Source organism: Heliconius melpomene, chromosome 2 (assembly GCF_056956725.1).
Source record: "Heliconius melpomene rosina isolate 202511_hmr_F chromosome 2, ASM5695672v1, whole genome shotgun sequence".
Lineage (NCBI taxonomy): Eukaryota > Metazoa > Arthropoda > Insecta > Lepidoptera > Nymphalidae > Heliconius > Heliconius melpomene.
Genome location: NC_140390.1, coordinates 8,278,553 through 8,291,144, shown reverse-complemented (window position 1 = coordinate 8,291,144; position 12,592 = coordinate 8,278,553). Strand labels below are relative to the sequence as shown.

Genomic DNA, 12,592 nt, shown 5'->3' with positions numbered 1-12,592 from the left:
CGATAAATTACTTTTTACGCTCACTCCATACAATTTTCGAAGAAAGCAGTGCATGATTTGCAGACAGTTCGTTCGTTCACATCACTGCCGTCGCTCGCTCGCTCGTGGAAACGTTTCTATTGAACACTTATTGTAACTTTTGCAAACTGGCATCGAAAGACAAAAAGCCTGATATTCCGTTAAGGGCTAAAAGTGTCTGCTTAGCAGAGAGGCCCAGATCTCAGCATGGACGTAATATTCGGAGTGCTGATACTCTTCGCTGTCGCTATTCTGCCAAAGAATATTTCCATAGGCAACCGTCCAACGATCAAATTAAACGACAAATTAAAACTAATAATGTGATCGTAAAAGATTTAAAGCGAAAATTAATAGAAAAAAAACCATGCGCAATCTCCGTTCAGACACTATCAATACCAATGACATATGCGGATAACCCTAAGCCTATTCATTCAACTTCTAAGCATAACTTAAATTGTAGTTCAAAACGAATCGATAATAAAACTAAGTTTTCTAATCCTAAACAGGCCGGTGAGAAGAAGCTGTGTCAGAGGGTCGGCGGAAAGGAGACGGAAAACAAGTTACTATTGCAGATAAGCGAAGCCGAACAAGTGTCGGACTTTGAAAGGATTCTTAATTCTAATGCAATACTGTGCGAGCGCTCTCGCGGGCACGTGTGGCGTGGCAGCGTTGCCGCTCACACCCCTTCAGCGTCACTTCTTCCGAGACCACGTTCATCTTACTCTCTTCGAACTGTAAGTCAAGCTTACCATACTCTTTTTCGTCAGCACGAAGAATCCCTGCAACATCTTATCGATCGACACCGTGAAGAAACCGCTGAACACAAAAATGCAACTTCGAGCTTACTAGAAAACAATTGGTACGAAAATCTTCAAGGTCTTTCCGAATTTTACGAGGACGATCAAACTTTACAAAAAGAAATTGAAACGATCACAGATCGAATAATTGCCGAAGAAGTTCGCAGCGGTGAAGGTGGGCAGACAACCGCTCGGAGTAACTTTAATGTTAATTTAGCTGGTTTAATCAGTTTACAAGTAAACGGGGACGGCGTATCTCCAACATATCGCGACGACCTTGGCCCCTCACCGGAGATAGATAAACTTGATAATTACGATGAAAAGGAATGGCTTGCTGCGAGCATGAGTGCAAATTGTGATGAAAAATATTTGCAAGACAATAGTGAAACCGGCATTGATAGCTTGGCTCAAAATCTAAATACGATACAAATTGATTGCGATGGAAATATCCCTACGATAACATTTAGCAATTGTTGCGACAGCCGTTCCCATGCTGACAATCAGAATAATTCTGAAGTAGTCATTCATCTCGCCGTGCCCTCAATTAACAACGTGGAAGAGGCGCGGCCGCCTCTGTGATTGGCATTGAACTGTCCGATTAAATTGTTACACAATCCTAACGAGTCTAATTAGTCCTTGTTAGTGCCAATTGAAGAAAATGATCGCTATAGAATCGGAGCAGCCGATGGTGAAGGATGATCGGATTTCTAAAGTCGAACCGACGACCTCACAGAGAACTCTCATGAGATCGAGCGCCGTGAGCCAAAAGTCAGTGGATTTAGTGGTTCATCCAGAAAGTTCGAATAATCCGCTACATAGATCAAAATTAGCTCCGACCAGATCGTCCTCGGAATCGTCGTCGGGGAAAAAAATGCTTAATTTGAGAAAAACTAAGAATTCATCTATAGAATCAACTATGAGCTTACCAAATCAAAAGTCATTAGAAAAGAAACATGGCAGCCTCAGACACCAGAAGTCGATCGGAGCTCATTCTGACATAACACTGAGCACACAACCTACCATGTCTGACGACAGGAAAGCTCTTAGAGAGGCCTTGTATCAGGGTATATTTCATAGACACAGGCGGACGATATTCGCTGTGGGCTCATTCCTCAGGATGCTGAGAAGTAAAACGTCCAATTACGATTCGATAAGGTCAGACTCGGACGAAATTTAGCAGCCGTAAGCGTAAATTAGTGATTGTTAAGGTAGTGATACCACAGACTGCAAACGTGCTTTTTAAATAATACAATGTTATTAGATTTAGTAATTTGTAATATTCTTGTTTTATATTAAACTGTTCCTAATTTGTTTTGACGAGGTTTTTATTGTTGTCACGAACCCCGCTTATATCCCGCGTTCTTTTATATACAGACATGCTTGTAGCGAACAATTGACCTTCGACCTTTCTCTTTCATGAAATTCTCTTTACTTGGCCGAATTTAAAAGATAAATAACAAACCCTTTTGTAATTAATTTTTATTTAGCCAAAATAATAAAATTAAAGATATAACATTATCGAAAATATAATATTCATATCGTTTTTACGATAAAACTGGTGAACAATGGGCAAATTGTATTTATATTCGTAACTGACCATTAAATATATATGTGTGCCAAAACACAGATTTATGTAGATTAGCTCTATCTTATCTGTGCCCTATTTGGCTGAACCAGAAAAAAGCTTAAAAAATATAAGTGTAGTCACAAAATGGACGTTATTTGTTTTGTATTGCTGTATCGCGTGACAATACTCAAGGACACGTTAAGTTCCTGATTACCTTGACTTTATAATAATACGTAAGCATGGTTGTTGATATTTCATAATTTGTCAAATATTTTCTATTTCATTTGAAAACCCAATAGATATAAGCCGAATTTGATAATAGATCCGTAGAAATTATTAATAATTATTTTTAGCTTTTATAATATTTGTTATGTTAGTTACAAATAATATTGTATTAAGTTAGAGCTTTATATAAATATAATAGTTTTGCGAAACGTGATGTTAACGAACATAGAGCTTAAAATTGTACGTAGTTTTAATATACACTTATATAAGCTTATTATTATTTTTGTATATAGCAACATTTTTTTTACAAAAGCTACCAAATTAATATTCAAAAATTGAAGAGTTTGATCTAAAACCCTAAAAATCCCTAAATGTTGCTATATACAAAAAACGACATTTATTAACATGTTTAAGTAATTTTTTTTATAGTTTGCAAAATCGTAATTTATATTATACCATATTATCATGTAGCGTATTGCAGTGAATTGTTGAATACACATTTTTGGAACGTTTTATGCACTTTTTATATATTTGTATCAGAAAATTTTGTATACCATGCTGTTGTGAACATAAATTAAGTTTAGTATAAAAATTGCTAAGTAATTAATACTGAAGATGAAAAGTATTTTTTTCGCATTTACAAAAGGCTTATAATAAAATATTAATTAGGAGTTTATGTTGCTGTGTGATTGACATTTGAAGCTTGAATTCATTCGTTAATTTTTTTTATTCAGAAAATAACTATAAGGATTTAAACAGGATTTAGGTCAGGATAGGAGTTTTGTTGGACCTTTTTGGTCTCGCCAATTTTGGGTTCTAGCCAAAAGTATGTGTAGAAGACAAAATTGTTCAAATGTAGGAAATGTTATGTTTTGTGCTTTGCTTAGTCCTGTTTATAGAATATCAGTTTGAAGTACGTCTACAATAATTATAAATCTGTATCGTAGTAAGGTTTAACAAATCTAAATCACTAAATTTGATTTTATTGAGATATTTTATTGTTCAGAATCTGCACAAAATATTTAGAATTTGTTAAAGGAAACTATTTTTTGTTACACATATTGCCCTAAAGGCAGAGAGATAAATCATAAGAAACGAGACATTTTATCTATTGAAAACAATGGAAACGTAAATGTAGATTCCTCACGGTTTAAATACAACTAACAAGAGCGCCAGTCCAGTAGTTTTTATTACTAAATTATCTCTATAAAAGATAAACGAGACCGTAAGACGTATATTCTACTTTTTGCCCTACTTTTCATCTAAAGACCTAAATAACTTTTATAAGGCTTTTCAAGGATCGACATTGCATTGTGTAACGTCAGCTTATTCTTATATAGTCAATACTTTCCAACTCAAAAAGGCGTTTTATTCAGATTGAAGGAGTTCTTTGTAATGCTTTAAACCTTTGAATGTGGGGATTAGTGTTCGTTAAATATTAAAAAGGTATTTTGATGACAAATATTATATTGGAATCTGGAATTTTATTACTTTGTGACTTGTGCTTGTCAGAAGGAATCTAATATTCAGACATTTCGTTGCCCAATTTCCAAGACATTGCTTGTTGACAGGCAATAATGAAAGTAAAATGTATAAAAAAATATTAACCTTACTACATACTCATACTACGTAAAAGGCTTTCCATATAAAATCTAGAATTTTCAATACAAATATAATTTAATTTATGTTTGCTTTTATTCACATATCTATATATTTATATTTATGATACAATGTATGATATAAAAGGAGCTTCATTAGATAGCTTTTATTAAGTGTAGAAATAGTTTAATGTAAAATTATCATTTTATAATCCTTCGTGTAATATTTTTATGTCCATATAAATATTTAATAAGTACAGTGCGGTCAACGAGTTATGGCCGACTCGAAGTTAGTTATGCCTGCGAAGATTTGATTATAGTTTTTTTTTTACTTTTGATTATATTCTTCCTGAGATAACAAAAATTGAGAAATCCTAATTTCAGGATCGCCACAACTCGTCAATCGTACTGTAGAGGTTGTATGAATTTGTTTGTATGAGTTCTATTGCATGAGTCGTACATAAATTGGAATACTTTATATTAATAAGGAACCAATTTGATAAGTTATATAATTATAAGCGGTAAGTTCATTTTTTTTAGATTTTTAAAGATTTTAAACATTCCTACGATAGATCACTGTCCGAAATGAATTTAGAAAAAAAAGACTGCATAATGTTTAATGAATATAGCAGATTTAAAAAAAGAGATTTGGAAAAAAATCGCATGTAAAAGTTTCCGTTTGACTTACCGGTATGATTAAAATTGTTTTATTATATATTTATGTGTTTTATTGAAGTTTACTGTTTGTAACCTCTTAAAAGAAAACTAAATTATTCTTGTGCTTATAAAAGGGGACTATACCCAGACGGAACCTGGTCACCTGTTTCCCTTACTTTTGATTGGGTTCTGGGACTAAGAAATTTAGTGTTAAAGTCGCTAGTTCAAGTATCAGATGTTGAGGTTCGGGATAAGCTAGCTAACCTGAATTTCAGAAAAAGCTCGAAACTTCCAATTTTTGTTCCCTCGTGGGCAAGCCCGATTCGCGTCTCTCTGCTATTTTTAAGCTTTGGCTTCACTTAATATCCTACTAAAGAACGAAGAAATGAAAATAATTCAATTTCCCTAGTGAGACTCGAACCCACATCACCACCCACTCGAAGGAAGGAGTTTCTACAGTCAAAACGCTCTGTCGCTGCGTCACAACGTTTTCCAATTTATTATTTATCGAGCTTGTTCCTTTAATCAAAAACACAAAAAATCTAATCCAAGCAGGTATTTTTTTTTAATAATAAATTCCGTTATCCTAGCTAATCTACTTAGTGCTCGTATATTTTAATTATTCTCAACTTATTAAGTTTGGCGGTCAAACTCAAATATAGCTTAATTTAGTTAATGGAGCCCGACCACTCCGCGTAATGAGAAGTTAGTACTAATTATAGTGCCTAGCCTTAGTTTGTTCAAATATTTAAGATATGAGAGTATATTATTAAGTCTAGAGGTCGTTGTGGCGTAGCGGCAGTGTTGGATTGTAGACGCCGCGGGTTGCTGGTTCGATTCTCAATTGAGAATGTGAATTATTGCATTTGTTGAGTTTCGCACGTAATTTCATGAAAATTAGGCGGTACGTTCTAACGTACCAACACTAGGTTCCCTCTGCCTACCCTGCTGTATCACAAGCATATAGCGTGACACTAAAAAAAAGATTTATAATTTTAATAATTGTGATATAGAAAAAGAAAACAAAACCAAAAATTGAATAAGTAATTTTTATTTAATGTCATTTCTCTATTACCAAGCATTATTTGCGTTAAACATTAAAAGATAATACACGATAACTACACGCACTCCTCCGCATTACAAAACTTTGGTTCCTAGCTTACATCGTAACATACCTTTATTGGTGTTATTTATACAGTAAAAAATGTATTGAGAATATGGAAATTATAGATTATTTTGATTATATTTATTAATTAAATATGATAGTTGTGGGTTTGTTTCCCATAAAGCTGTTTTTCTAATGAAAACAATACTTTTAAATACTAAACAAAAATTACTATATTTTTAAGAATATTTCAACTACTTTCGTTAAGCTTACACTATTATACATTTAATTATAAAAATATTTACTTTAAAAAATATACAATATCTCAATCAAAAATCAGAAAATCGAACCTGCACCTAATTCTATAATCAAAATAGCCTATCACTTCAAAATTCCCATACATTCAATCAAGTCCAGCATCTAAGTAGGACTAGAGTCACTATCAAGCAATACGATAAAAAAAAATACAATAAGAAATTTCTAGAACACAACAACAATAATATTATCACAAACTGATATCATCTATGATGAATATTTACAAAAAACCTTGCGTAAGGCACAAAATAAGCATCGCGGTTTGATGTTACTAGACTGCAGTCACAAGTTCGATATTTTGCTCAGGTGGTAAAATAAAATAAAATGTATGCAGATAATAAATATAAAAAAAGAATTTAAAATTAAAACTTTAATGTAAAATAAATTGAAATGTACAGGTAATATGTGGACTACTGAAATAGATTTTAATATTTTTTGAATTGAATTCTCAATAAAAACAACAATTATAATTTTTACTATTTTGTTATACAAATAATCGAACCCGTAACCTACTTGATACTAGAAACGTCCTACAAATCCACGAGCACCGGCTTCAAGCCTACAGGACTCGGTTATATACAGATTGGCCCCAAATAAATGGTGTTACAAAAACAAAATACAATACACTATATTTAAGACTATTTAAACGCGTAATATAAATATACATATATAATATTTATATGTATAATATAATTATTTATATAATATTAATAATCTATTTATTTATTATAAATCAGTGTGAGAATGGCCTATTTTTGATGATTTAGATATTTTTATTTTGTTTTTAAAAAGCTTTTAGCTATACAGAGTGTTCCAAAATGTTTGCATATTTTTTTTATTAAAGCATTAAATTCATTATTTATTATTAAATTAGTCATTTTCACACTGATTTATTTATTTAAAAATACAGCTAGAGCCTCTGACAGTCTTTCCATATACATATTGCTTACAGTCACAACGCGCGCGATTTTCCAAATTTGGACGATTTTTTCTATCGAAATATATTTATTGGTTTTATATAACCGCCTTTTTTTACATCGAGATATCGATATTAATCTAATCGAATAAAGTTAGAATAATCGATTAAGACAGTAAAATCTTGTAACATTTTGTTAGCATGTTTTTGATAAAAAATAAATAATGTAATTTTAAAAGAATTTATATAATCCAATTTAATTATTGTTTAAACTTGAACGGCGGCTAAGAAAGCGGAGTATTACAAATAAATATTTATTTCCATGTCATCAGAGATCAATCATCATAATTATGTAACAGAAATATTTTAAAATATATTTATTTACATACAAAAGTTACATCGAACCGAGCTTAACTATATTTTCATCTATTCGTTTGGTATAAGAGTAACCATAGTTAATAATGCATTTAATAATATTATTATGATATTTAAATGTCAATCTATGCATTTCATAAATTATCTGTTTGTTACCTATTTGAAATTAAATTACCAATACAAATCCGTTACAAACAAACATTATTACTTTGGTAATCAAATGATGATTACGGTAATCATGTAACACAATCAACTATTACTCCGGTAATCATAACAAAAGTGATTATGGTACCGATTGTGGTACAGTGGTAATCCAACCAAACTGAATAGTATTTAAATGTGGTACCATCACGCTTTTTTCTTTGTTTTTGTGTCTTCAAAGATATCTTTAAACTCATTTAGGAGTATTTCGACGACATTGTTCTGTTGTATGCAGTCTATAGCTATATTGTCTGCTTGTTCCGCCGGTGCCCATAGCAAAGTTGGGCCGAAAACAATGGCCAAGTTAGCTGTGTGCATTCGGTTTTTCTCGCTGTATTGTGTCACTCTGGAAGTAGTTAAAAACCATTATATGTAAAGTATACATTTTTTTAATAATATTATGTATTTATATAAAATATAATGTCCAAAATCATTTTTTCGGCTATCACTAAATGTAAGATGGATAGGATGATGATATTTTTCACCACCCTGCCATTTAAGCCAAAATTTACTACAAATAAATTGTCAAAACTGTTCAAATCTTGAAAGCAATTGCTAGACTAGGTTTGAGACTGCTTACGTACAATTTTAACTTAGCCACTTTATTTTGTTTTTAATTATTATCATAACAACAACAACGGTTGTAGGTTCGATTGCCATTTGGGGAATGATTTCAACACACAATGTCTCGAAGATTACAAAAGAGCACGTGGGGAACGCAGTGCCATAAAACTCGGATTCATCTGCCTGCTCTGCTAAATGCTGTTGACTATATGCCCGAAGTATAAACAAAATAATAATATAATTCTTACTTCAGGAGATGTTCGAGTAGGAATTTAAGAGTGTCCCTGTTGCATAGCGGCAAAGAATGGATGACATCTCGGAACTCTTTTATCTTAGTTTCTCTTGGCTTTATCGCTGAAAAAAGAACAATAGTTTTTCAATGAGTTACTATAATACTATGTTGTTTGATATTTAATGAAAAAAACTCCTAATGGACGGTATACCGTCCATTAAATCTTATTTTAATATTTCAAAATAAGATTTTATACATTTTCTAATATAAGACACCTTTTTTATATTTATGTATGTATACTTACAGCAAGCCGCAAGTACTCTATTGAACATAGAGCACGGTATGAGAGGCTCTTTTAGTTCTCTGAAGAACAGCTTCAGGGATCCCGTCAGTACGTGTATGTCTGTATTGTTTTCGATAACTGATAAATTGTTTTGATCAATCTGTGAAAAAAATAATTATTATTATTATACCGCGTATTTTACCGCATTTAAGTTATGTTTACTGTAATATAAAATTTCGTTCAGGGTTATAATATATTTGAAAGCGGTACACGTAATTTAGTATTAGAATAGAATTAAAAAATTTACAATCTTGTAAAAGTTTGTTATTATTCTTGTCATATGTTACAATAAAATTAGTGTGAAAAATAAAACATTAATTAATATTAATGTCTGTTATTTTCTCTACTTACCTCTAAACGTATTTTCTGCACTTGACTCAAGTTCCCACTGGCACGATACAGTCCATCTGTACACATGTTCTCCTCACTGCTCTCTATTTCTTTGACGCATGCACGGACAAAGTCGGGCACGCGGGGACTAGACGACGGGCAAACATCTTCGAGCTTACGGCCGAATACGGGCTCATCTATTGACAGATAAATAATAATAATTAAATATCTTATTATATATTGCGCGAAATAGTTTTAAATGATATTTTTTATCATTTAACTTGTTTAATTATGGTAGAGGAGGTAATTTCATCTCGTATCACGCATTGCTTTTAAATAAATGAAAATTGGAGAATGGAGAAACTTTTGTTACATATCTCACTATCCTTACCATAAAAATGCAGGAGACTAGATAACCTGTCAATTGTGTCTGAATAACCAACATATTAATTTTGTATTTGTCTTGCTTTATTTATATCCGAAGCCGTTAAGCATATTTTTATTTTTAAAAACTCTTAAGAACGTACCTGTTATGTCACTTTAATGTACCTACTAAGTATTATAAAAAAAAATGTTAATTAAAAAAAAAACAACCATCCACCGTTACTGGGTAACTAAAATCTAGGTTCTACGTGAAATAAAACACCGTCTAAGTCCACTACATCTATTTTACACAGAACAATACAAGCTTACACTTCTCACTTCTATGTACAAAACTTACCGTTAAATCCATCATATTAAAATATCCAAAAATCCAACAATTAGTTTTAAAAATATCCTAAAACATAAGAAGTTCACCAAATTTTCTTCACATTAAAGACTGTCATGCCAAACTAAAAGCAACCATAGTTCTACTACTAGCAAATTCAAAAATCTGTGATGTAATCTGTACAATTAGCCAGGGGTAGATCCAAAGCAAAGTTTATAAAATTTACCATTTATACTAAGCATTACTTAATTATTATTTCATGCAGATAAAACCCCTTATTAATATTATTGTATTAATTTCAAATATGTTTAGTATGAAGAATGGATCCATCCCAGGATATGTCAAAAGTGCTAAAAATCTCATGGCCATCTAATTATTCATAAGCAAACCTTTATAAATTCCTTTCTTCACAAGGACTTCCATAGTGGGACGTTTCGCGAAGAATTTCCTTAGCTTACTTTTGACTTGAGACTTCTGTATTGAAACCTCGACGGAATCACTTAGATCCTCGTTGCTACTCCCACCAGCTGAAATGTGTATGACATCTTGGATTTTATAAAGAAAAAGGCATATATTACACAGGAATAAGATAAGCTAGGGAAAAATTAAGCTAAGAAAGATGATGAAAAAGGTAAAGATTTAAAGATCCCATACTATAGAGGCAATCCATACACCCACCCATACAGCCACCTTAGCATATATAATGTTACTGCTTTGAAAGAAAATGAAAAGAGAGAAGATTTAAGAATAGTGTAAGGGTTTATTTAATTTAAATAAAACAATATTTAATCATAATATATTTAATAAGGTATACATGAATGCCCAATACACCGAGATTTTAAATGTATATAGAGGATTCTTAGTAAACCACAAATATCTTTCAACGAATTCGATATTATTAAGGACACATTTGTTAGATGATTCAGACGCACACAAGTTTTGTAAGGAACCACATGATTTCATTTACCTTTCAGCTTTGGTGTATTCTTCAAAATTTAACACTTTTGGTGGAATATCCTTAGAAATTCCAAAAATATACCAAAAATTTCATCTTTTTTGATAAGAGATGAAAATCAATAATTCTATATTGATTTCGAATATTTATTAACAAATCATATAAAAAATAAACACTGCACTACGAGAGACTAAAGTGCCACAATCGCGTTTGTAGCGTGTTACCTTTAGATAAACCAAGATAATCGTATCATGGATTCAATAGATAATTTTTATGTTACAAAATAATTGTAATGGCGACAAAATGTACCTAATAAGAGAAAAAGGAACCAAAGGTATAATAAAACTAGAAAAAATAGTTCCCCAGATGTAACGGAATTAGTTGATGATGTAAGATTAGATGGTATTATACTGATATAATAATTATTTTTTATAATCGTTGTAACTGTAAATTTCGAAAAAGAATCAATGTTTTATTTCATTGAAATAATGAAATAATATAATCAGACGTCTAAAATATGAAAAAAAAGACTGTAACACGTATTTGACAAAAAAATTGTAACAACATTCATAGAGATGATTAATTTACATTATAATTTTAGGTGGATGGTTGTTGTATCTTATCAAAATGATAAAAAATGAATAACATAATAACACCGACACAGGTTAAAAAAAACCTCAAAGTAAATATGTAAAATTTTGAATATGGTTTACAAACATAAAAATGGTATATACAAAATAATATACTCTTCTGTTTATAATAACAATAATAATTAAATATTATTGACAAATAAATTTTCAAATTACTTTTCACAAATGTAAAATGCTGGGAGCCAAAAAAATCTCTCAGTTTGTTCGTGGGACTTCTTTTATTATTCTTCGACATAATCACACTGCACAAGGTCCAATCCTTTAAAATTTGACACTTTTATCACCATGTTTGTTGATGAATCTCAATTTTTTTATAATTTCATATTACTTCTAATGATTTAATGTTAAATTAACACTATATCACTTATAATAATCACTATTGCGATGCCCATTTGTATCGCCATTATTCGGTTAAAAACGTCAAATTTGAACTATATTGCTTTTATAAATTAAATTTGTAGTTATTTATGCACATTTTAGTGAAAAAATCAATTTTATGCTACACATGCACGTTTCACAGGTCAAGTGACAATAATCAAAGACGATTTAACACTAAATTTAATCACGTAAGATATCTATCTATAACGCAGTATTATCAGATAAGGCTGAGGTGAGAAACGTTTTATCAATAATAATTATTACACCAATAAATAAACGTGAATGCTTAAGGCTATTTTCAATATAAAATAGCAGCTAAATTGAATTAGTAGTCAAAAACCGTTAAAATAGTAACAATAATTATTTAAATTTTACCTTCAATAAAGTACGCAAATAATAAAGACATTATATTATCATTAGAGAATATTTAAATTATAACGTTTATATATTTGAATTAGCTATAATATATATAAATACAAAAAAATCTTACATGAAGGCAGACTACGGAATCCATTCATACAGCCACAAATCAACATCACTTGATCATTTTTAAAAATATTTAACACCACAAATTATCAAAATAATATTGAAATATATATATAAAAAACACTACAAGTTCACTTTTTTCACCGTTTAAAAGAGTTTTATAAATTCCAG

At 30.9% G+C, this 12,592-nt stretch overlaps 3 protein-coding genes across 6 annotated transcripts in view; 2 read left to right on the top strand and 1 right to left on the bottom strand.

Moving 5' to 3' along the window:
* Positions 1-88: 88 nt before the first annotated feature.
* LOC146540726 (uncharacterized) lies at positions 89-2,132 on the top strand. Its single transcript, XM_085200194.1, has one exon. The coding sequence runs from the start codon at positions 417-419 to the stop codon at positions 1,392-1,394; it is 978 nt and encodes a 325-aa protein (XP_085056320.1). The 5' UTR covers positions 89-416; the 3' UTR covers positions 1,395-2,132.
* Positions 1,474-2,132, top strand: LOC146540727 (uncharacterized). The gene has a single exon (XM_085200206.1). The coding sequence runs from the start codon at positions 1,474-1,476 to the stop codon at positions 1,990-1,992; it is 519 nt and encodes a 172-aa protein (XP_085056332.1). The 3' UTR covers positions 1,993-2,132.
* Positions 2,133-5,897: 3,765 nt separating this feature from the next.
* Positions 5,898-12,592, bottom strand: part of LOC146540725 (uncharacterized) — a 121,726-nt gene continuing 115,031 nt past the window's right edge. For 2 of the 4 annotated variants that reach the window (XM_085202733.1, XM_085202742.1), the window contains exons 9-13: positions 10,342-10,479; positions 9,265-9,440; positions 8,875-9,013; positions 8,587-8,692; positions 5,898-8,120 (exon numbers count right to left, since the gene is read on the bottom strand). In XM_085202733.1, the coding sequence (XP_085058859.1) occupies positions 7,922-8,120; positions 8,587-8,692; positions 8,875-9,013; positions 9,265-9,440; positions 10,342-10,479 (758 nt within the window). In that variant the 3' untranslated portion in view covers positions 5,898-7,921. The remainder of the gene's footprint in view (positions 8,121-8,586; positions 8,693-8,874; positions 9,014-9,264; positions 9,441-10,341; positions 10,480-12,592) is intronic. The other 2 variants (XM_085202750.1, XM_085202759.1) reach the window with 1 other exon arrangement.

What these genes read in the sequence shown, in the direction of transcription:
- LOC146540726 (XM_085200194.1), top strand. Translation starts at nt 417, where the DNA reads ATGACATATGCGGATAACCCTAAGCCTATTCATTCAACTTCTAAGCAT.
- LOC146540727 (XM_085200206.1), top strand. Translation starts at nt 1,474, where the DNA reads ATGATCGCTATAGAATCGGAGCAGCCGATGGTGAAGGATGATCGGATT.